General features: G+C 44.1%; 1 protein-coding gene across 3 annotated transcripts; it reads left to right on the forward strand.

Moving 5' to 3' along the window:
- The first annotated feature begins 13880 nt into the window (after window positions 1-13880).
- Window positions 13881-25418, forward strand: LOC110526539 (caprin-1). 3 transcript variants are annotated; one of them, XM_021607589.2, is made up of 19 exons: window positions 13882-14030; window positions 15726-15860; window positions 16218-16280; window positions 16485-16571; window positions 16694-16932; window positions 17019-17101; window positions 17718-17906; window positions 18249-18301; window positions 18410-18493; window positions 19640-19792; window positions 19894-19990; window positions 20992-21044; window positions 21177-21287; window positions 21510-21638; window positions 22147-22291; window positions 22419-22604; window positions 22698-22810; window positions 22954-23014; window positions 24148-25418. In XM_021607589.2, the coding sequence occupies exons 1-19, from the start codon at window positions 13887-13889 to the stop codon at window positions 24213-24215; spliced, it is 2193 nt and encodes a 730-aa protein (XP_021463264.2). In that variant the 5' UTR covers window positions 13882-13886; the 3' UTR covers window positions 24216-25418. The 3 variants fall into 3 exon arrangements, with proteins under 3 accessions (XP_021463265.2, XP_021463264.2, XP_021463266.2); XM_021607591.2 differs by lacking the exon at window positions 13882-14030 and adding an exon at window positions 14054-14635; XM_021607590.2 differs by lacking the exon at window positions 21510-21638 and having other exon boundaries at window positions 13881-14030.
- Window positions 25419-25709: the final 291 nt, after the last annotated feature.

Below are 25709 nucleotides of genomic sequence, written 5' to 3' on the forward strand. Positions count from 1 at the left end.
GGGTCAAAGCTAGGCAATTCTTCTCCTGTTGGTATGATTTAACTGATTTTACACAGTCGTCTAAACTTCTTTGCTTACAGCAATCCAGACCATCTCTCTCCTCTCTCTGTCTCTCTGTCTCTCTCTCTCTCTCTCCCTCTCTTGATAAGTGTTGTAATGTATCTCTGTGCAGGGCCTGCTTGGGCCTCACAGGCAGAGGAGTCTGCTTTGTGTCGGCTGAGAGAGAGAGAAAGAATATGGGCCCCACCAGTTCTGGTTCCCTCCTAGTCAAGAGTACACTAGGCCCCTCAGTTACTCAGCCTGGAGAGGCCTGCTGAGGAATAACGGAGTAGAAGAGGCAAGGATTAGAGGGGCATCTCACAGAGCTCTTTTTATCTTTTTATTTCTCTCTCAATTAACTTGCTACTCCCTGCGGTCTGGGGAATATATGGTTCTTTACTTGGAGGAGGATTTGTGCTCGTGTGAACGACATATAAAAAAACTAGGGATACCAACTCAGATATTCAGCATCAGAGAGCATTCGCATTAAGAAAATGTAGAAAAGCTGTGTGCTAATTTCAACCGCAAAGAGCATGTGCTGTGGATCAGAAAGGACCTCAGTTATCCATGTGCCTCATAATGAAACACTCTTCCTTCAATGTCATCCATCTCTCTTTTACTTTAGGGAGGGCATTCTCTGAGTGTCTCTTAGGTGGCACACTAGGTGCTGTGTTCATATCAGACATTACATTAAGCTAATTATGTAATTCCCATTCTCACAACTTTCACAACCTTACCCCAAGAGTAGCAGTTGAACTACAGTATACAAGGCATGGTGAATAGAAGTTCAACATCTTATATCAACACATTTTTATCAAATGGTAAATAAATCAGCTGTGGCAGCAGAGGTTATTGAAGTCAGTGAGGCCAATCTGTGGGGTCTCCTTTAGGGTGATGCTGAGGGACCCGCAATGCTGGGGAAAGAAAGTCAGCTAATCCTGCAAGCAAATGGGAAGCATACATACACCCAAACTAGAGAGAGGGACACCCCTTGCTTACAAGGAGTATAGGACATATCTCATACAAGGCAGCTGGTGAACAGACCCCCCCCCCCCCCAACCAACAGCCTCCCATTCCCCCCATCAATAGAGGAGGAGATCAGGCCTCCACTCTCACTTCCCTCCTGGGGAAAGGAATATTTATCTTTTTGATTTCAATCTTGGCACCAAATGCTGCTCCTAGCTTCCTCCATATGGGCAGCCATCCCTGGATCCTCATAAAGACAGACACACAGGGCGAGGGGGAGACACAGAGATAAAGAGAGTGAAAGAGAGAGTTAGCTAGAGGGAGGGTCTGTGTGGAGGCCGAACACAGGCCCCTGTCCCAGCCTGCACATGGATGGATGTGTACCCTGATGGATGTCTGTGGTAATTACCAGCTGGGATTATTCCCCCCCCCCGGCAGGACACCATGTCATCCCTGAGTGGTGCACGTGGCAGACAGACCAGGGGACAACAGACAACAGGCTCACTGAGCATCAGTCTGCTGCCTGGTTAGTAGTAAACACACTCCTATGAACTCACCATGTTATGACTGGCCAGTGGTTTCAGCTGGTCACTCTGTACGATAAGAGACTCTTATAGCCTCTTTGAAAACATACAAACTACCAGAGCCTTTGCTGGTTTGGTCTTGTAACATCTGAAATCCAGAACATGGTTGATTTGGGTTTGAAATCTAAAGCTAGGGAATACATCATATTGAGCTGAGATCCTAAAAACAGATTAATGCATGGAATTGTAAGCAATTCTGAACCAGCCCCCAACCAAAACCTCACTGTATTTGCATGATGGTGCATAAAATGGGCCTTGTATAATAATGATAACGATGGGTAGATACAACCGTGGACTTTGTTTTTCATCTCTCTCTGCTGCACATATGGCCCATGAATTATCAATGTAGTTTGGCTAATTTAAGGGAGACTCTTGGTGGGGTACACACATCCCCAAACGACTCGAGGAGTTGAAGATCCTGCCTTTACCTCCGCAGAGAGGGAGAGAGAGAGAGAGAAAGAGAGATGTGAGGGGGGACAAGAGCGTGAGAGAGAGAGAGATAAGGAGTCCCTTGGTTTTAACAGTGTTTTAAATTAGCTAAAATCTAGCGATTCCTTATCTCTCTCTAACACTCTTTCTTTTCCCCCCCTGCCACACCTGGTCACATGTGGTGAATACAACAGGTGTAGACTTTACTGTGAAATGCTTACTTTATTTATTTCACCTTTATTTAACCAGGTAGGCAAGTTGAGAACAAGTTCTCATTTACAATTGCGACCTGGCCAAGATAAAGCAAAGCAGTTCGACACATACAACAACACAGAGTTACAGTGCCTTGCGAAAGTATTCGGCCCCCTTGAACTTTGCGACCTTTTGCCACATTTCAGGCTTCAAACATAAAGATATAAAACTGTATTTTTTTGTGAAGAATCAACAACAAGTGGGACACAATCATGAAGTGGAACGACATTTATTGGATATTTCAAACTTTTTTAACAAATCAAAAACTGAAAAATTGGGCGTGCAAAATTATTCAGCCCCCTTAAGTTAATACTTTGTAGCGCCACCTTTTGCTGCGATTACAGCTGTAAGTCGCTTGGGGTATGTCTCTATCAGTTTTGCACATCGAGAGACTGAATTTTTTTCCCATTCCTCCTTGCAAAACAGCTCGAGCTCAGTGAGGTTGGATGGAGAGCATTTGTGAACAGCAGTTTTCAGTTCTTTCCGCAGATTCTCGATTGGATTCAGGTCTGGACTTTGACTTGGCCATTCTAACACCTGGATATGTTTATTTTTGAACCATTCCATTGTAGATGTTGCTTTATGTTTTGGATCATTGTCTTGTTGGAAGACAAATCTCCGTCCCAGTCTCAGGTCTTTTGCAGACTCCATCAGGTTTTCTTCCAGAATGGTCCTGTATTTGGCTCCATCCATCTTCCCATCAATTTTAACCATCATCCCTGTCCCTGCTGAAGAAAAGCAGGCCCAAACCATGATGCTGCCACCACCATGTTTGACAGTGGGGATGGTGTGTTCAGCTGTGTTGCTTTTACGCCAAACATAACGTTTTGCATTGTTGCCAAAAAGTTCAATTTTGGTTTCATCTGACCAGAGCACCTTCTTCCACATGTTTGGTGTGTCTCCCAGGTGGCTTGTGGCAAACTTTAAACAACACTTTTTATGGATATCTTTAAGAAATGGCTTTCTTCTTGCCACTCTTCCATAAAGGCCAGATTTGTGCAATATACGACTGATTGTTGTCCTATGGACAGAGTCTCCCACCTCAGCTGTAGATCTCTGCAGTTCATCCAGAGTGATCATGGGCCTCTTGGCTGCATCTCTGATCAGTCTTCTCCTTGTATGAGCTGAAAGTTTAGAGGGACGGCCAGGTCTTGGTAGATTTGCAGTGGTCTGATACTCCTTCCATTTCAATAGTATTGCTTGCACAGTGTTCCTTGGGATGTTTAAAGCTTGGGAAATCTTTTTGTATCCAAATCCGGCTTTAAACTTCTTCACAACAGTATCTCGGACCTGCCTGGTGTGTTCCTTGTTCTTCATGATGCTCTCTGCGCTTTTAACGGACCTCTGAGACTATCACAGTGCAGGTGCATTTATACGGAGACTTGATTACACACAGGTGGATTGAATTTATCATCATTAGTCATTTAGGTCAACATTGGATCATTCAGAGATCCTCACTGAACTTCTGGAGAGAGTTTGCTGCACTGAAAGTAAAGGGGCTGAATAATTTTGCACGCCCAATTTTTCAGTTTTTGATTTGTTAAAAAAGTTGGAAATATCCAATAAATGTCATTCCACTTCATGATTGTGTCCCACTTGTTGTTGATTCTTCACAAAAAAATACAGTTTTATATCTTTATGTTTGAAGCCTGAAATGTGGCAAAAGGTCGCAAAGTTCAAGGGGGCCGAATACTTTCGCAAGGCACTGTACACATGGAGTAAAACAAACATACAGTCAATAATACAGTAGAAAAATAAGTCTATATACAATGTGAGAAAATTAGGTGAGATAAGGGAGGTAAAGGCAAAAAAAGTACTTACGAGCCCTTACCAAGGATTTTTTTAAAATATTGTAACCCAAGAGGAATAAAATACACAAGAATTAAGCTATATACAGGGAGTACTAGTACAATATTACTGTGCAGGGGTACGAGATATTTGAGGTAGATATGTACATAAAGGTAGAGTAAAAGGTACTAGGCATCAGGATAGATAATAATACTACTAAATTAAAGAACAGAGTAGGGCTAGCATTTGATGAGTGAGAAAGTGTTTCAGTGTGTGTGTGTATGGGTTTGTGTAGTGTATATAGTGTATATATAGTCTTATGAGTATGCATAGAGTCAGTGCAAGCAAGATGGTGTTAGTGCAGATAGTCTGGGTAACCATTTAAATAACTATTTAGCAGTCTTATGACTTGGGGGTAGAAGCTGTCTCGGAGCCTGTTGGTCGGAGAGCCGATGCTTCAGTACCATTTGCAGGATGGTAGCAGATGAACAGTCTATGGCTTGGGTGGCTGATGTCTTATGCAATTTTTCTTGCCATCCTCTGACACCGCCTAATATTGAGGTCCTGGGTGGCAGGGAGCTCAGCCATACCAACCGGTGATGCAGCCAGTCAAGATGCTCTCGATGGTGCAGCTGTAGAACTATGAGTGGAACCAGAGAGATTCATACGAGATGTAGGAAATACAAAATAATATGGAGAGCTGATAATGGAGAGAACCTAGAAAAGGCAGAAAGTAAAGGAGAGGTGAGGAGAGACACAGAGACACATTGTGAAAGGGAGAGGAGAAGAGAGGAGTAACCGGCGGGGCAGCTGTTGAATTCCTGCACCCGTCTAGGCTGCACTGAGAGTGGAGTTGGGCTGAAGTGTTTGTGGGGCTCCTGTGGTTTTTCAGCCTATAAATCCTCTGCACGTATTTAATCCAGTCAGAATGTGCAGCAGGAGAAGAGCGCTGAAGGATGTATGACCATTACTCAGCGGCCCACATCAGAGAGAGGAGCTGGGGATCCATAAACTCCCACCTCCCCTGTCTCCGGCAGCCCAGGAGAGGGCCAGACTCTGGGGATCACTGTTGAGATGTCTGGTGCTCTGGAGGCCTGAAAAGCTCCATGTACTCGCAGGTCCTTCACCAATTGATTCAAAGTGTTAGACATCCTAAATCTGACTCTTCAGACAACCCTTCTCTGGCCATCTGATTCATCAACTAGGACTATGAGAGAAAGTAAGGCAAGAAAAATAATAGATAAAGGAATAAGTCAGATGTAGGATTAATTATTGCCAATATAGTGTTTCAAATACATCAGGACATGAATATCGAGTAACACTTGCGGTTACTGTCCCTACCGGTTCCTCTATTTCCCTCCTCTTGTGTCTCTCACAAACTGTGCAGTTTCGCTTCTCTCCTCCCAATCTGTGATATTAGCGCCATCTTCTGTCTATAGGAGCTATCAACAGGCGAATCTCCAATTGTTCAGTTTGTGTCTGACTTCAGACAAACACACTGGTCTAGTTCATCGTCTTTACCTCATTTTCCATGAGGCTCATCCGTTGACTCTGTGATCCACTACTGTCCTGAATGGCTGCTGAATAGTGATGGAGTAGTGATGTAACAGACATGATCTCTTAAATAAACGCTCCTCTGTCTCAACAGGGTTCAGTTTCTCTCAGGCTCAGCCCTCTCAGGCTCCGGGAAAGACCTGCGATTGGAACCAGACGCCCTTCATGTCGTTTATTAGAGGTTTACATTCTGTTTATACTCTGGAAGCTATGATGAAAACAGAAGTCTCTCGTGGCTTTCCATCTGAGACTCGATGAACTCCAGCGACAGAGGGTTTTATTTGGGGCAGACGTGTGTCAGGCCTGTGCACTTGTTCAATGGCCTGACTGAAGACAGGTGTCTCCAAGCACTTTCAACAGGAGGGTAACACAGGGGTTCTGTGTTGCGGATTCATGGCCATATCCATTCACAACAGAGGGACTGGGTGGGTGTTGCCCCCTTAGGAGACAGCAAACTCTATGAGAGATAGGCTATACAGTGGGGCAAAAAAGTATTTAGTCAGTCACCAATTGTGCAAGTTCTCCCACTTAAAAAGATGAGAGAGGCCTGTAATTTTCATCATAGGTACACTTCAACTATGACAGACAAAATGAGAAAAAAAATCCAGAAAATCACATTGTAGGATTTTTAATGAATTTATTTGCAAATTATGGTGGAAAATAAGTATTTGGTCAATAACAAAAGTTTATCTCAATACTTACAATATACCCTTTGTTGGCAATGACAGAGGTCAAACATTTTCTGTAAGTCTTCACAAGGTTTTCACACACTGTTGCTGGTATTTTGGCTCATTCCTACATGCAGATCTCCTCTAGAGCAGTGATGTTTTGGGGCTGTTGCTGGGCAACACGGACTTTCAACTCCATCCAAAGATTTTCTATGGGGTTGAGATCTGGAGACTGGCTAGGCCACTCCAGGACCTTGAAATGCTTCTTACGAAGCCACTTCGTTGCCCGGGCAGTGTGTTTGGGAACATTGTCATGCTGAAAGACCCAGCCACGTTTCATCTTCAATGCCCTTGCTAATGGAAGGAGGTTTTCACTCAAAATCTCACGATACATGGCCCCATTCATTCTTTCCTTTACACGGATCAGTCGTCCTGGTCCCTTTGCAGAAAAAACGCCCCAAAGCATGATGTTTCCACCCCCATGCTTCACAGTAGGTATGGTGTTCTTTGGATGCAACTCAGCATTCTTTGTCCTCCAAACACGACGAGTTGAGTTTTTACCAAAAAGTTATATTTTGGTTTCATCTGACCATATGACATTCTCCCAATCTTCTTCTGGATCATCCAAATGCTCTCTAGCAAACTTCAGACGGGCCTGGACATGTACTGGCTTAAGCAGGGGGGACACGTCTGGCACTGCAGGATTTGAGTCCCTGGCGGCGTAGTGTGTTACTGATGGTAGGCTTTGTTACTTTGGTCCCAGCTCTCTGCAGGTCATTCACTAGATCCCCCCTTGTGCTTCTGGGATTTTTGCTCACCGTTCTTGTGATCATTTTGACCACACGGGGTGAGATCTTGCGTGGAGCCCCAGATCGAGGGAGATTATCAGTGGTCTTGTATGTCTTCCATTTCCTAATAATTGCTCCCACAGTTGATTTCTTCAAACCAAGCTGCTTACCTATTGCAGATTCAGTCTTCCCAGCCTGGTGCAGGTCTACAATTTAGTTTCTGGTGTCCTTTGACAGCTCTTTGGTCATGGCCATAGTGGAGTTTGGAGTGTGACTGTTTGAGGTTGTGGACAGGTGTCTTTTATACTGATAACAAGTTCAAACAGGTGCCATTAATACAGGTGGAGGACAGAGGAGCCTCTTAAAGAAGAAGTTACAGGTCTGCGAGAGCCAGAAATCTTGCTTGTTTGTAGGTGACCAAATACTTATTTTCCACCATCATTTGCAAATAAATTCATTAAAAATCCTACAATGTGATTTTCTGGAGAAAATAAATGCTCATTTTGTCATAGTTGAAGTATACCTATGATGACAATTACAGGCCTCTCTCATCTTTTTAAATGGCTGACTAAATACTTTTTTGCCCCACTGTATAGGCAGTCGTTATGCTGAGTAACCATTTGGTATGCTACAATTTATAATCAGACATGAGTTTCTCTGATGTGTATGCCAGGCTATGTACCCTCCTGGTGCATGCACACATACAGAGCCATCCTCATACCTAGGCAAAGGGACAGAATTCTGGAACCGTTCATTTTGTGGATGGAGCCAGTTCAGTACTCATTCTATTTTCATTCCTTCTTTCACTTCTTTCCTCCCTCTTTGCACACAAAGAGGACATCATCCCTCTCATGTGGTCGTGATCCTTTCACAAGCCAAACGCTAACCATTTATTTATGTCTGTTAGCGCTGTTTCTCCAACTCCCCCAATTACGACACTTAAACATTTTCAGAGACCTCACGTGCAAAACCAAAAACATAGCAACCATGGATGCAATTATCTTTCTCAGCAGTGTTCCAGAAGAGCGAGAGACAGAGAGACAGGCAGAGCGAGAGAGAGCTGTGATCATTCACTCACTGGCTCAGAGAAAGAGAAGGATTACTAGAACTGGAGCCTGAGGAGGGGATGTCAGATGGGGGCGGGGCTCTTTAGGAGCTGTCAGTGACACAGGGCGCTCAGATGGAGAAGCTCCCATGACAGGCACAAGCAGGGGAAAGGTAATGGGGAATGATTTGAGCTTCAACTTAATTCCACATGAAAGCCTTTTTAACCACAAGACAGACTCGATTCTCTTTTCAGATGTATTCTCTTTTTTACATCCATCCACAGCAGCTTCCATAAATAGCCTATCAAAGCACAGCTCAACAGTTGCGCAAGCGCTTTCTGTCAGGGGACAATATTCAGATCATCAATTCAGCTCTTATGGAAGGTTCTCAAGCATCTCTCAGGGCCCAGATGTGTTAGTAATGCCAGTTTGAAATTAACAGTCTCTTACTGCTCCTCCTTAATCAAATTACAGTACATTTTACCCTCAATATCAGGGGTGTAGTTAGTTTTTATCCATAAATAATGAGTTTTGGTCAATAAGGGGAGCAGATCTCACACAGACTCTCATATCTCTGGCCATCCATCTTAAAGATTAGACAGTAAGAAGATCTGCGCCAAACCAGACTACATTGAAGAATAACAAACACATAAATTAACAGAAGACAGGAGAGACATACAGCTGTTCCAAACCCCAACGATGGGGAAGAGACAACAGCTGCTTGTGTGTGGCGGCACGGTGTGTCTTCAGGACTATTTTACATTTGAGTATGTTATTGCTCACTGTTCTTGTGTTGTCCAAGGCATAGATCGCTGTATCACACCGACCTGGACAGACAGACGTCTCAGCAGCATTGCTGTGTATCAAACCATGATCCAGGATACAGAGAGGGAGATAGAAAGAGACTGAAGGGAGAGATACTGAATGTCATCACAAACCACCCACTATTTCTGGCATAGGCACATCAAGAGCTGTTTAACAACATGTGGGCTGCATTATTTGATCAGAAAAATATATAAAACTAGTTGAATAAGTGTTTAATAACATACAAAGAAAATCAAAACGAGCTATGAAAATGTGGCTAAGCATTTGTTACTCTTTATTGGAAATCAAGGGCCATCAATTTACAGTACTGTAAATCACCTCAATGTCTTTATAGCCAGAGTGGGAAAACTCATGGAATTTAATTGAAATGGGTAAATCTAGAATTAGATCACGGTCCCAGGGTTCAATGACCAAGTAGCCTGCCTGCTGTTTCTGACCTGAGCAGTAGTACATCATTGTCTCACCCTGCTGTCATAATCGCTATGGTGCCAGAGCAGCCATCGGAGGGTAGGCTACAGTGTGGCTGACCCATGAGGTAGGCAGATGTGGCTTCTGGGGTGGCAGAAACAATAACGCCAAGGGAAAGAACCCATGGGAGTGATAGGGAAGGTAATCAGGAAGGTGATGGAGTCCAGGTGAGTCTGATGAGGTGCTGGTGAGCGTAACGATGATGACAGGTGTGCGTAAAAATAAGGAGACTGGTGACCTCGACCACCGGAGAGGGAGTTTACGTGACAGTACCCCCTCCCTGACGCACGGCTCCAGCCACAGGACGCTGACTAGAGGGATGGTCACAGGGACCAGGACTGGGCCAATTGCTTCTGCTGAGGCGCGGGAATCTGTCGAGCCGGTTGAGGCATGGGAGCCTGCCAAACCATCCGAGTCTTGTGAACCTGTCGAGCTAGCTGAGGCATGGGAGCCTGTCGAGCTAGCTGAGGCATGGGAGCCTGACAAGCTAGCTGAGGCATCCTTGGTAGCGTCGGCCACAGACACTTGACGGGCCAACTGAATCTTGTAAACCCGACGAGCCAGCTGAGGCATCCGCGGTTGCTCCAGTAGCGGCACCCGGCACGACATCACCTAAAAAAACAAAACACTCCCTAATGCTCCCCTTTGGTGAAGCGTTATTCTGTAATGTGTACGCTAAGAATCGGGAAATAAGTACAGGGAGTGTATTTAATAAATAAACAAAATTGAACATAACAAGAGTAGCGTACAGACATTAAACACAGGAACAGAAAAAATAATGCCTAGAGAAAGAACCAAAGTGAGTGACCGGTATAGGGAAGGTAATCAGGAAGGTGATGGAGTCCAGATGAGTCTGATGTGGTGCTGGTGCGCGTAATGATGGTGACAGGTGTGCGTAATAACAAGCAGAATGGCGAACTCGAACACCAGAGAGGGTGTATACGTGACACCTCTCATATGGGTGAAGTGTGTATGGGAATGAGTGTATCTAGGAACATCTGTGTGCCTGTATATTTGTATGTGTGTGGTGGATTAGGTGCATGAGTGTGTATCACCATTGATGCTGTACCAGAAAGTTATTTGGTCATAAACATCACACTGCTTCTGACTGCAGGCACTGCTATTGTGCCACCTTTGACATTTAAAGAGTAATGCGGAATCATTTTCAGACAGCAGAGAACTTCCTAATGGCCTTGGGGCCCAAGCTCCCTGCCATCCAGGACGTCTATATCAGGCAGTGTCAGAAGTTGGCCCGAAAAATTGCCAAAGACTCCAGCCACCCAAGCAATAGACTGTTCACTCTGCTTACCATCCCGTAAACAGGACCAGAGCAACGGCTTGCAGATCAACAGACTCCAAGACAGCTTCTACCTCCAAGCCATAAGGACTGCTAAATAGTTAATTAATAGTTAACCGGACATTCTGCACTAACCCTATGCACACCCACAAGACTATTTGCTCTCAGAACAGCCTCAATTTGTTGGGGCATGGACTCTACAAGGTGTCGAAAGCATTCCACAGAGATGCTGGCTCATGTTGACACCAATGCTTCCCACAGTTGTGTTAAGTTGGCTGGATGTCCTTTGGGTGGTGGACCATTTTGTAGCATTAGTCTTATTATAAAATGGATTACATTTTTCAATATACACACAAAATACCCTACACACAATACCCCATAATGACAAAGCGAAAACAGGTTATTAGAAATGTTTAGAAAAATAAAAACAGAAATACCTTATTTGCATAAGTATTCAGAACCTTTGCTATGAGACTCAAAATTGAGCTCAGGTGCATCCTGTTTCCATTGATCATCCTTGAGATGTTTCTCCAACTTGATTGGAGTCCACCTGAGGTAACTTAAATTGATTGGACATGATTTGGAAAGGCACACCCCTGTCTATTTAAGATCCCATAGTTGACAGTGCATGTCAGAGCAAAAACCAAGCCACGAGGTTGAAGGAATTGTCCGTAGAGCTCCGAGACAGGATTGTGTGGAGGCTCAGATCTGGGAAGGGCACCAAAACCCATCTGCAGCATTGAAGGTCCCCAAGAACAAAGTGGCCTCCAATATTCTGTATACTTCTGGCCCTTCTTTGGACACTGTGTTAACAACCCTCCAGGCAAGCTTCAATGCCATACAACTCTCCTTCCGTGTCCTCCAATTGCTCTTAAATAGTAAAAAGTAAAACTTAAAAAGTAAAACTAAATGCATGCTCTTCAACCGATCGCTGCCTGCACCTGTCCAACAGCACTACTCTGGACGGCTCTGAGTTAGAATACGTGGACAACTACAAATACCTAGGTGTCTGGTTAGACTGTAAACTCTCCTTCCAGACCCACATCAAACATCTCCAATCCAAAGTTAAATCTAGAATTGGCTTCCTATTCCGCAACAAAGCAACCTTCACTCATGCTGCCAAACACACCCTTGTAAAACTGACCACCAATCCTCGACTTCGGCGATGTCATTTACAAAATAGCCTCCAATACCCTACTCAACAAATTGGATGCAGTCTATCACAGTGCAATCCGTTTTGTCCCCAAAGCCCCATATACTACCCACCATTGCGACCTGTACGCTCTCGTTGGCTGGCCCTCGCTTCATACTCGTCACCAAACCCACTGGCTCCATGTCATCTACAAGACCACGCTAGGTAAAGTCCCCCCTTATCTCAGCTCGCTGGTCACCATAGCATCACCCACCTGTAGCACGCGCTCCAGCAGGTACAGTGCCTTGCGAAAGTATTCGGCCCCCTTGAACTTTGCGACCTTATGCCACATTTCAGGCTTCAAACATAAAGATATAAAACTGTATTTTTTTGTGAAGAATCAACAACAAGTGGGACACAATCATGAAGTGGAACGACATTTATTGGATATTTCAAACTTTTTTAACAAATCAAAAACTGAAAATTGGGCGTGCAAAATTATTCAGCCCCCTTAAGTTAATACTTTGTAGCGCCACCTTTTGCTGCGATTACAGCTGTAAGTCGCTTGGGGTATGTCTATCAGTTTTGCACATCGAGAGACTGAAATTTTTTCCCATTCCTCCTTGCAAAACAGCTTGAGCTCAGTGAGGTTGGATGGAGAGCATTTGTGAACAGCAGTTTTCAGTTCTTTCCACAGATTCTCGATTGGATTCAGGTCTGGACTTTGACTTGGCCATTCTAACACCTGGATATGTTTATTTTTGAACCATTCCATTGTAGATTTTGCTTTATGTTTTGGATCATTGTCTTGTTGGAAGACAAATCTCCGTCCCAGTCTCAGGTCTTTTGCAGACTACATCAGGTTTTCTTCCAGAATGGTCCTGTATTTGGCTCCATCCATCTTCCCATCCATTTTAACCATCTTCCCTGTCCCTGCTGAAGAAAAGCAGGCCCAAACCATGATGCTGCCACCACCATGTTTGACAGTGGGGATGGTGTGTTCAGGGTGATGAGCTGTGTTGCTTTTACGCCAAACATAACGTTTTGCATTGTTGCCAAAAAGTTCAATTTTGGTTTCATCTGACCAGAGCACCTTCTTCCACATGTTTGGTGTGTCTCCCAGGTGGCTTGTGGCAAACTTTAAACGACACTTTTTATGGATATCTTTAAGAAATGGCTTTCTTCTTGCCACTCTTCCATAAAGGCCAGATTTATGCAATATACGACTGATTGTTGTCCTATGGACAGAGTCTCCCACCTCAGCTGTAGATCTCTGCAGTTCATCCAGAGTGATCATGGGCCTCTTGGCTGCATCTCTGATCAGTCTTCTCCTTGTATGAGCTGAAAGTTTAGAGGGACGGCCAGGTCTTGGTAGATTTGCAGTGGTCTGATACTCCTTCCATTTCAATATTATTGCTTGCACAGTACTCCTTGGGATGTTTAAAGCTTGGGAAATCTTTTTGTATCCAAATCCGGCTTTAAACTTCTTCACAACAGTATCTCGGACCTGCCTGGTGTGTTCCTTGTTCTTCATGATGCTCTCTGCGCTTTTAACGGACCTCTGAGACTATCACAGTGCAGGTACATTTATATGGTTTTTGCTCTGTCATTATCGAGTATTGATGAGGGAAAGGGGGGAAAACAATAGAATACATTTTAGAATAAGGCTGTCGTGGAAAAAGTCAACGTTTCTGAATACTTTCCGAATGCACTCTAGCTCCATTCTTGTGTAGTCATTCCTCTTGTGTCACCATTTTTCTTTGTTTTGTTATTTTTAACTGCATCATTGGGAAGGACTCATAAGCAAGCACTTCACGGTTAAGTTTACCTGTTGTATTTGGAGCATGTGGCAAATACAATTTGATTTAGGCCTACTACACATGATCACTTAATGATTATCAGGCACCTGTTAATAAAACATTTGTCGACTATTAGCGAACAATATTATCAAACACAGTACAGTTTGAAGATAGGCTAACACTGCTTCTCCAATATAAATCCCCGATCACATTAGTAGGCGATGTCATGGCGACGTTGTTTAGCTAAACTGATGCATAGAAACACGTCATCCGTGTACATGCCCTCAAATGCACTTCTTCGATATATAGTTGTTTTTGACACAAATGAAAACGTGTCAGTTTGTCACTTTCACGGGGTTGGAGTTCAACTACTAACGACATTGGCTCGAATCAAGGTTGTGCCTTTAAATTTCGAGAAACTTAACTAAGGAATATTTTTTCACTTCTCAAATCCTGGCCTGGTCTGTTTGGCAACTGTTCCCGGGAGTCTCGCGGTTTTGCGCCTTTGGGTTTAGAAACTGTGATATTATTTAGACGTAATCATTCGATAGATCTGCAAAAGATAATCTATTGTCCTTTTCAAAGCAGAGAAGAATGGCTTAAATAAATTTGGGATTCAGTAAATGGCTTGCAATACATTTGGGATTCAATACAAATTGACTTGCATAAAAATGCTTACCTAAATCTGTCATACAGCTTCCATAATAATTAGTCTGCAATTAAATAGGCAATGTTGTTGAGGACTGATTCTAGTTAAATCTGTCAATCTACCAAGATGAACTCAGGCAATTCTAGGACTACCAACGGGGCCTTGAAGCCACCCGACCCTGTTCTCGTGTCTCGTTAGCATCTGTAGCCTGCCAGCAGTATAGTGTATAGTTCTCGGTGAGGCCGTGGAGGCAGAACACCATTGTCGATACAAAATAACATACAAGTTACACGAAATATATAGAGCTAAAACTACAACGTCAGACGACGAACAAAGACAGATAGCCTTAAGGTAAGTGGATGTTGTCAGCGTCAAATTCAGAAATAATTTTGCTAGCTAAGTTAGCGAGCTAGGCTAGCCTCTGACTAAAGTCGTCTCTATCTAGCATTGTCCTGTCATCCAATTGATTTAACGGAATCCAAGTTCAGTGACCACATTAGCAAGGTACATTTCAACAAACTAGTGTGATGGCTGTTGTTCATATAAATGTAGTTCATATTTTTTTCTCGAGTGTCGTTAGCTAACTAATTAGCTAGTCAGCTATCGATTTCTATCTCGCATCTAAGTGATTCGCGTTGCCAGCTAGCTAACGCCGGTCTCGGTAACAATGCGAGGAGAAAATGAAACTAGCGAACGTTAGCTAGCTAAATGTAGCTCAGCTAGCCTTGTAGCTGGGTGTGGGTTGTTGTGGGATGGGATTCAAGTTTAAGCCTCATTTATGACCATCTGTTTTCAAATGGCATACACGTTATACTTGTGACGACATGTAGGTAGCTATATCAAGTGTTTTGTCGGAATAGTTTATTTGATGTTGATGGAAGATGAGTAGTGTAGCTATGCTAACGTTAGTTTGGCAGGTAACGTTTATGCGGTTCAATGGCCAATGCTCGGCTGACAGTCCCTCGGCTCACAAAGGACTTGCAATTTATCCACTTTTTCCTGTGCCTTCCCCGGCTTCAGCTTCTTAGTTGGCTTATGGCAAAAAAAATCTGGGAATACTAACGTCGTTAGTTAGCTAGGTACTAGCTATTGAATTATAACTAACGTAACGAGTTAGCGAACGTTAGCGGTTGACATAAATCACCCTGCAAACCGACATATTATCCAAAGTGATTCATAGGTCTTAGTTTTTCGCCAAGGAACATTAATGGGTAGTACCCCATGTTGATTTAAAAAATGTTTTTATATAAAATGTCTCTGACCACTTGTGTGGTCAACAATGTAACGTCATTGTTCCGGCCTTTGTTGTTTACAGCACCATGCATTGGCAAACTGTTTTAATCAACATATTTTAATCTTTATTGTATTCAATTACAGCCTCAGTGTTGTGTAGCCTTCACTAATAATGACTGCTACACATAATTTTCTGTCTTCTCATCAGATGCCTTCAGCAACAGTTGGCCACAATGCTGTTCAGTCCTCCAGCCCAGAGTTGGGTTCTGGGACCCAGTCTGAGGCCATGAAGCAGGTCCTGCAGGTGATAGACAAGAAAGTCCGCAACATGGAAAAGAAAAAGGTAACAATGTTTCCTTTTTTTTAATCTAAGCATGCTTTCAGATACCTCCCAAAAAGAATAGGTTGTTTCATGCTTAGTTGTTGCTTGAGACCCAACTGAAGAGCAATTCGGGATGTCTCTCTTGTCTGGGAAAATTGTCTGCTTTATGACCATGCATTGACTTTGTCTCAAAGTTGGTAACTAAGATTAAGGCTAAGATTACAGCTACAGACAAATTTAGTTGGTGTAATCAATCATTAACCTGTGACTTTTATTTGGCGTTAGAATCACAGCACTTAATAGATATAGTATATTTCTGCAGAAAGAATCTCAGCAGACCGTCTCGTAACCCTTATTAAATGTGCCATATTTCTATAGGGCAAGCTGGATGACTACCAGGCCAAGAAAAATAAAGGAGAACGGTTGAACCAGGATCAGCTGGTATGTACCAGACACGGGTCTGGGTTGATGTTATCTCAGGGAACTTCAATTGTGAACTTGATTGTTTAACCTGTTGCATATGTACTATAATCTTTCATTCTTCAGCTTTCCATTGATTTTATACTGTGGTGTTTGTCGTTTTGATCTGTGACACAGCTAACAAAACATATTTAATGTTCATTCCCTCTCTTGTCTCATCTGTAGGATGCCTTAACTAAGTTCCAGGAAGTGACCAACAACTTGGATTTTGCAAGGGAGTTGCAGAAGAGCTTCCTGTCTTTGGGGCAGGAGGTGAGTTCTGTCTCAAAGTTTCATTCTGGTCACTATGACCACACTCACTGTATTTATTAGGTGCTGTTTCTCAGTCACTGTGGCCATAGTGCAGTGACAACTCCTTCCCCGTTTCCTTGCAGATTCAGAAAGCAGTGAAGAAGTCTGCCCGGAGGGAGCAGCTGCAGCGGGAGGAGACGGAGCAGAGGCGGCTGAAGGCTGTGCTGGAGCTGCAGTTCCTGCTTGACCGACTGGGGGATGAGCAGACGAGGCAGGACCTGAAACAGCTCGCTGCAGGTTCCCCCCTGCTCACTGACTCTAACCTCACCGCACTGGACAGTTTCTACAAGCTCGTGGGCCCGGAACGGGACCATGACGTCAGGTACAAACCTTTTTGCTTCTCTTTTTTTGATGGAGTGACGTAATATGATTGTATGCATGTTGTAAATGTCCTACCCTGTTCTCCAGGTTGACTGACCAGTATGAGGAGGCCTCCCTACACCTATGGGAACTGCTAGAGGGCAGAGACCAGGCTGTGGCAGGAACCACATGTATGTTTCTAACACTTCTGAAGTAGCTCTCAATGCATTTACTCTGTACATGTAGGCTTTGGCTTGTTTAATTAGTTACCCACACCCCCATCTGTATACTGAGTATCTTGGGGCTTATCTTTAGATTTTGGGGAAAAGAAGAGCTTGGAAGGACATTTCTGAGCTGGCTCAACTGGGAGCAGTGTTATGACTAAAGCCCTTCCAGCCCCTTGAAGCACAAATGGCTTGCTGGACATACAGTCCATGTTAGCAGAACATGTATAAGGGGAAGTGCTTTTCTGGGTGGTTGGGGTGAACTGGGGTTAGGCCAGTGGGCTTTGAGGGGTAGTGCCAGCCCAGACACAGGACACCTGTCATTCCACAAATGCTGAGCATCCACCCCACATGTTCCAGCAACAACTTTGTGGTGGATCATATGGCATTGTGGATTATAAATACTTGTAGGTTATTAAAGTGATTCGAGCTGTGGATCTTGGCCAGGCCTGGCATGGTGCTGTGGAATGGGTCACAGCTATGATTATACCAAGCATAGACCGGCCTATTGACTGAGTTTGTTGCACAACACAAACGTTTCATTTCTAATGCGTTCTGAATATGATCTGCCCCTTTCCTATAGACAAGGCACTGAAGGAGACCCTGGACAAGGTGCTGCTGAGTGGCTATTTTGATAGCGCACAAACGCATCAGAACGGAGTGTGTGAAAAAGAGGAGGAGGAGGAGGAGGAAGAGGAGGAGGAGGAGCAGCAGCAGGAGCAGTCTGTGGCGCATGAGTTGTCTGGGGGCGGGGAGCAGCCTGCAGCACCAGGTAACCAGGATCTCTGTGTAGACTGAGAATCTGCCAGGACTAAATGAGCACCATTAGTTAAGTTTTATTTTTTTGGTTTTTGGCGCTGGCTATTTGGATGTATCAGGATTGGGCGAAGGCAGTGCTCTAAACTTCTTCGCTTTGGCTGAATGTTTCCTATTGCGAGGTTGGAGACTTTTGTCGCAGTATCTCTCAATTACTAATACGTTTTAAGACAGATGTTAATCACGCAGCTGACGAAATTATCATCTGAGGGGAACTCATGTTACAATTGGTCTAACATTGGTCTGAGTGTGTGGACCTGGATGAGTGGATATTAATCAGAGTGTATTCCTTTTACAGAGGGAACAGTTACTGAAGAATACACAGAGGCCATTGAAGTAGAAGCCACAGAGGTGAGTTCAATCTCTACCCTGACTCTTAACTGCTGTAAAGTTTGGAATTCTCTGGTTTACCTTACCTATTGGAATCTAATCTAAGTGATCTTATGTTTATTTGTGTAGTTTGTAAACAGACAGTTCATTCCAGAAACCACATACAGCAGCACTGGCAACGACCAAGTAGAGGAGTGGACAGCAGAGGTCCAGGTATGCTGCATGTCTACACCTTTCATATCATTTGTCATATCACACAGTCAAAAACAGAATCTTTTAGGGTTCAACAAGTAACGCCATGGCCCAATGGTGTCATCAGCTGGGTTTAACCTCTGATCTACCCATCCCGGATCCGGGATCGTGAATACAGACTCAAGCTCATTACCATTACGCTATATGCTATATGCTACCTCTCAAGCGTAGCCTTTTGTTAACAACACTGTCATCTCAGATTTTCAAAATATGCTTCTCAACCATAGGAAAACAATCATTTGTGTAACAGTAGCTAGCTAGCGTAGCATTTAGCGTTAGCATTATCGTTAGCATTTAGCAGGCAACACTTTCACAAAAACCAGAAAAGCATTCAAATAAAATAATTTACCTTTGAAGAACTTCAGATGTTTTCAATGAGGAGACTCTGTTAGATAGCAAATGTTCAGTTTTTCCTGAAAGATTATTTGTTTAGGAGAAATCGCTCCGTTTGGCGCGTCACGTTTAGCTACCAAAAAAAAACGAAAATCCAGTCATCAATTACGCAGAACTTTTTTCCAAATTAACTCCATAATATCGACTGAAACATGGCAAACGTTGTTTAGAACCAATCCTCAAGGTGTTTTTCACATATCTCTTCGATGATATATCCTTCGTGGAAGTGTGCGTTCCGTTCTGAATCCCAGGACAAAATGACCGCAACTGGAGATTACGCACTAATTTAGACAAAGGCCACTGGGCGGACCCCTGGAAAATGTAGTCTCTTATGGCCAATCTTCCAATGATATGCCTACAAATACGTCACAATGCTGCAGACATCTTGAAGAAACCACAGAAAGCACATGGTCGTTCCTGCTGCATTCACAGCCATATAAGGAGACATTTGAAAACAGAGCTTCAGAGATTCTGCTCATTTCCTGTTTGACGTTTCATCTTGGTTTCACCTGTAGAATGAGTTCTGTGGCACTCACAGATAATATCTTTGCAGTTTTGGAAACGTTAGACTGTGTTCTTTCCAAAGCTGTCAATGCATAGTCGAGCATCTTTTCGTGACAAAATATTGCGCTTAAAACGGGCACGTTTTTTTATCCAATAATGAAATAGCGCCCCTATAGGCTTAACAGGTTAAATCTGTCCCTGTGTCTTTAGGTGGTCAACGTCCTCCAGCACCAGCCTCCTCCCCAGATGACCCCTGAGCCCCACACTGTGAACCCAGTCTCCCACACGCCTGACCCCGTGGTCCGGAAGCAGGTCGTACAGGACCTCATGGCCCAGATGCAGGGGACCTATAACTTCATGCAGGTGATGGTCCTTCCAACTGCCCCCTATGGTCCTGCGCTGGGTGCCTTATCGGATCCTGTTTGGTCTCTTGTTCATGCTGACCCATGTGCTTCCTTCCACAGGACTCCATGTTGGAGTTTGATGGCCATGCCCTGGACCCAGCCATCGTGTTGGCCCAGCCCATGAAGCCTGCACAGAGCGTGGACCTGCAGCAGATGGGTAAGTGTTAGTATATCACATTCTGTTTTAACTCTCCTCTGACCAACACCACCACTGAGGCTGTAATCCTCACATGTTCGCTTCTACACTCACTGACAGTTTATTAGGTGCACCCATCTAGTACTGGATCAGCTCCCCCCTTTTTTCTAGAACAGCCTGAATTCTTTGGGGAGTGGATTCTACAAGGTGTAGGAAATGTTCGTTGCTCCATTGGTATCAAGGGACCTAACGTGTGCCAGGAAAACAGTCCCCACACCAGGCTGGATGGGTCCATGGACTCATGCTACGTACGCCAAATCCTGATGATGCCAATTAGTATGTTGCAACAAGAACCAGTATTCGTCGGACCAGGCAATGTATTTCCACTCCTTAATGGTGATCGCATGCCCACTGGACACGCTTCTTGTTTTTAGCTGATAGGAGTGGTCATCTGCTGCACTAGCCCATCTGTGACAAGGACTGCCGAGTTCATTCCGAGATGCCGTTCTGCACACCACTGTTATACTGTAACGTTATTTGTCTCTGTGGCCCGCCTGTTAGCTTGCACGATTCTTGCCATCCTCCTTTGACCTCTCATCAATGAGCTGTTTTTGCCCACAGGACTGCTGCAGACTGGATGTTTTTTGTTTGTCGCACCATTCTTGGTAACCCCTAGACACCGTCGTGCATGAAAAGACCAGGAGGCCAGCCATTTCTGAGATACTGCATCCGGCGGGCCTGGCATCGACAATCATGCCATGCTCAGTCTCTTAGGTCACTTATTTTTCCCATTCTAAAGGATAATCGAATAGTATCTGGATGCTTGTCTGCCTGCTTTATATAGCAGGCCATGTGACTCATTGTCTGTAGGAGCGATTTATTTTCGTGAGCGGGGTGGTGTACCTAATAAACTGTCCAGTTAGTGTGGTACTGCTTATATACTCTTGAGTTTTGTCTGTTTATTTTGTTGTTGCTCTTAGCTGTTTTACCAACAAACCATGTTATATTTATCTTGTGTACAGTTCATTCAGAATCCAGACTTGCTCAACCAAGCTCAGTTCCTGAATCTACACAAGTAAGTAGCAATAATGATACTTGAACAGAATTCTGATAGGAGTGATCCCCAAGACTCGATACCGGAGCAGACTTATTTAAATGGCAAGGGTACTATGTGAACCTTCCCTTATTCTCCCCCTTCCCTCCCCAGGTCCTCATGGTCTCCCCTACACCGGATGCCTACTCCTCCACAGCGCCTCTCTACCAGCCCTCCCACACAGCAGAGCCCCGGCCACAGACAGACGGCATCGACCACATCCAGGTAAACCCTCCCTCCCCAAGGTGCCCTCTGCTCCACCCTCCTCTACCCCCCTGGCTGTGTGTGTGGTTGGGTGGTGGAGCTTCTCTATGCTTGGTTGTTATTGGGTAGTGTGAGAGATGGTTAACACTCATCCTACCTGCCTGTCCTGAAGTGTCTGTGAAAACCATTGAAGTATGTGACGTCTCTGTCTCCCAACCACGCCCCGCCCCCTCCCTAAACCAGGCCTCGATGTCCCTGTCGTCTGAGCAGTCCCCCGCCCTGTCCTCCTTGCCCTCTGCCTTCCCGCCCGTCTCCACCCCCCACAGCGGCGGCATCAATGTCAACGCAGCACCATTCCAGTCCATGCAAGCGGTAGGCTTTGTTAATGGAGGACTTAACTGACATCGCTTCACTTGAACAAAACCGTCATATAACCCACTTAACTCTAATCACTTACCACACATTCATAATGTGTCTTACGACAGGAAGAAAATAAGTAGTACACACTGTCACACAACAGTAATACCAGATTTACTTTGCAAGGATAATGAGAAAACTGATTGGGACATCAACTGAATTAATAAGTAGAATTCCAGTGTTGGCCTACATTTCTCAAAACTAAGCTTCACCCCATACCCCCCTCCCCACCCCCCTTTCTGTCAGAGCAGAACAGAATGCTCTTCTTGTCTGCCCCCATGTCTACATAAAGCTTTATAATCAACTCTAAGCTGATTAACTTTATTTTTGCAAACCTTGAACAGTATGTACGGTATGCTCAATAATCAGACTACAATCTGTTAGTGGTGTTTTGCTGTTGTCCTGCATGGGTATCTGGCATCTCTAAATGAAAGCTTTCCTCTGGTTGTATTGTGTCCCTAAGGTGTTCAACCTGAATGCCCCCGTGCCCCCCACTAACGAAGCAGACGGTCTGAAGCAGTTCCCCAGTGGCTACGGCCAGGGCTTCAGTAGCCAGGCGGAGCACTCCGTGGAGGAGCCTGACATCCAGCAGGACACTCTACAGTCCGGTGAGAGAGGGACTGGGGGTGTCTGTTGAGGATGTGATTTAGACGAGCAGAATCAGGAGCAGTAGACCTTGGGTCTAAGGGCATGATCAGAAAGGTCAAATGTTAATGACCCTTATAATGTTCTCAGCTGTAGGAGGCTTCCACACCCAAGACCAAGTGATGTCGTCGGCAGCGGGCCACCAGGTGCAGGGGCCAGGCTTTGGGCGGCAAGGCCAGTCCTTCTATAACAGCAGGGGGGCCGTGTCTCGCGGAGGCCCCAGGAACCCACGGGGCATGATCAATGGATACCGAGGATCCTCTAACGGTTTCAGAGGTATGAGCTCAAGCTGATTTACTGTAAGGGACATACTTTCATACAGGAGGGATTTATTATGGTGTTAACAGCATAAATGGTTGTCTTCCTCAGGAGGATATGATGGCTATCGCCCTCCCTTCTCGAACGCTCCAAACAATGGTTATGGGCAACAGGCCCAGTTCAGCACTGCACCCCGGGACTACTCCAACAGCACCTACCAACGGGTAAGGAAGGGCACAGCCAACCATTTAGGTCCTAGTGACTAGAAGACACTTGACCCTTGCATTAGGATTGTGTGAGTTGTTGTCCCAGATGCTGTCATGAAGGTGCTGTATAAGTCTTTCTGAATGACCTGTTGTTTCTACAGGAGGGATATCAACCAGGCTACAAGCGGGGAGCAGCCCAGGGACCTCGGGGTTGCTCTCGAGGTAATGCTCAAGCGATGCGATCCTAAAGCGCTTAAAGGATTGTCAACTTCCGCCACATTGAACATTCAGATATTATGAATGTTTGCCCCAGCTCACGTTTATAAAAAAAAGTTTTTTCTTTTCTCATCTATCTTCTCATTTCTCCAAGCCTATTTATCAGAGTAAGCCTGCTTTGGTATGTCTAAGATACTTTTGTTTTAACACATGTAAAGCTGAAATCCACAGCATTTAGATTTATCAGCAAGTCTGTGTTTGAAACAACAAATAGATATTCCTGTAAACTTGAAAGATTTCATTAATTTATTTTTTGTACAAAATAAATGCAAAAAACCCCTGCAACTGTCGGTCCAATCCATGAGAATCTTTTATATTTTCTGTCACTGCCCAGCCCTGTCAACCACTTTTCCCTGGTGCTTTTGGTTCTCATTGCATTACATGTTTGTTTTTTTTCCATCCTCTTTGTAAGCTGATGTTACTCCTTGGGAGACTGTTTCAATAAAGATGTGTTGTATAACCTGCTGTCTGCTGCTAATTTATTTTCGTTGATCCCTGCTGCTCTGTGGTGCCACCACAGCCTTATCTGCCTCTGCTGACATCTTGGTGTTAAGAGTGGGTTGGAGGATTTTGGTTATGCTTTGCTGAAAGACCTTCTCTGCTTCTGTCTCCCTCACTTGCTGTGCCCTGCCTTCTGTATTTTGTCATGGGAGCATACATGTATTGTTGGCCATTAACATTCATGAAACAAATGTCACTGAGTTTCAAAGTAAACCTGTGGAGTTATTTGTAAATCCTAGAGCAACAGATGTACCCCGCCCCTTTTGGTTCCATCTGGCAAAATACATATTCTGTAGACCTGGATAAAAGCTTCCGAAGCTCTTAGTCACAGTGAATAATGCCACTGTGTATATAACTGAATTGACATGATTACATTTTGTGATGGGTGTATTAGCTTGCTCGTAACAATGTCCACTTTGTCTCCATATTAGAGTTGATCCCTTCCCTGGCAGGTGCACACTAGCAATTTTATAGAATGTGGATGTTTGTTTGTACTCCATGCCCAGACTTAACCCAGAATAAGGGTGACAGGTTGGCCTCAGCTGACTGATTATTTTCTGTCTGCTTGGCGGTTGCAGGCCGGGGGGGACTGTTCAAGCCCAGCCGAGGGATGGTGACCCAACTGTCTGGACATCAAGCCAATTAGTCTTGGATACCAACAACTCTTCCACATCACCTCTACCCTCCTGGACCATCCTTCCCCTGATCTGACTGTTCCTCTCCATATGAAGCCTGGGTCTGAAGCCATACATACCACCCGTAGCTCTGTCAGATCTTTAGCTTTCTCACAATCATGCTATTGCATAGCCTTAAACTGATCAAGCTGGAACATGTGTGCCTTTGCTGTTGGACTGTTTATTTGGGTATTTGCTTGATAGGCAATCATTTACAAAACTGTCTGGGGCTAGAGACAGGCTTTGGAAGCATGACACAAAAGACCAAACAATATTGACTGCAGTCATACCATGCAAGGACATTGTCTCAATGTGAAGATTGTTTATACTGTACATTGTATTGCTATGGCATGTTGGGGAGTAAAGTCAGTACAAATGGTGTGTAGTCTAAGCAGGTTATAGGTCTGACTGATTTACCCAAAATGAAGATTTCCTGTGTGTACATTTTGCTCTGGCCAGATGGTAGCTGTTATGTTCTGTAAATTTGCATTTGTCACTTCATATCGGCTCTGTCCAAAAACATACTTTGGAACTGATGTCTACACTGTAGGTCTGTAGAATGTAAGGATTCTGTCAGTTTGACTCTGAGTCTTGAATTCTAGCTGTAAAGAATATCACTTTACAGATGTTTTCCTGTGCAATTGGTCATCTGAAAATTAAACTAATCTTTTATACAGAGATAAATTAGGCACACCTCTATGGTGCAAGATAAAAGACCATTTGCCCTAGCCAGCAGAATTTGGTGAAAGTAAAACAAAAAGGCCAATTAAAAGAGACTCTGGGGGTGATGTGCTGAGTACAAAAGGTAGACATTGCCTGGTAACGGGCTGTTCAGTATCAATACATGTACTGGCCTTGGCCAAGACACACTTGCAGGTCATTAGGAACAGTAGGCTCACTCAAACACAAATGTGAAAACAAGACGTGGTTACCTATAATCTCTACAGAAATAACCAGATCATCAACTGACTCTTGCATTTGCACATCAATAAGGTAATCCAAAAGGGCTGGCTATAGTATAAGTACCACAAAATAAGACTGCAATGCACTCAGGTTTCCCATGACTAGTGCCCATAATAGCCAACATTAGCATACATTGCTGTTATCAGACTTGAGAATATGAAGTAATACACAGTAATGAACCCATACAAAAAATAAAGTATATTTATATTCTATTCTGTTGCATGAGACCGTTGTCTTTACTGTTCATAATGCTCCCAATGCCATTTTCAGTGCCTTTTGAAATGTCACCTTTTCAGGAATCCATACATTTCACAACATTATCATTATTCAGGTGAAGTGACCAGACAATTATTAGGCCTAATTGTCACGATTTCACACAGCACTAATTAAAAATGATGTTCCAAAATACATTGACACTACCAAAACAATTCCACCAAAGCTCTGCATTTTAAGTAATGATCACTTATGACCAATCCATACCATATATGCACTCTATAACACAA

This window comes from Oncorhynchus mykiss, chromosome 6 (genome assembly GCF_013265735.2).
Source record: "Oncorhynchus mykiss isolate Arlee chromosome 6, USDA_OmykA_1.1, whole genome shotgun sequence".
Classification (NCBI taxonomy): Eukaryota; Metazoa; Chordata; class Actinopteri; order Salmoniformes; family Salmonidae; genus Oncorhynchus; species Oncorhynchus mykiss.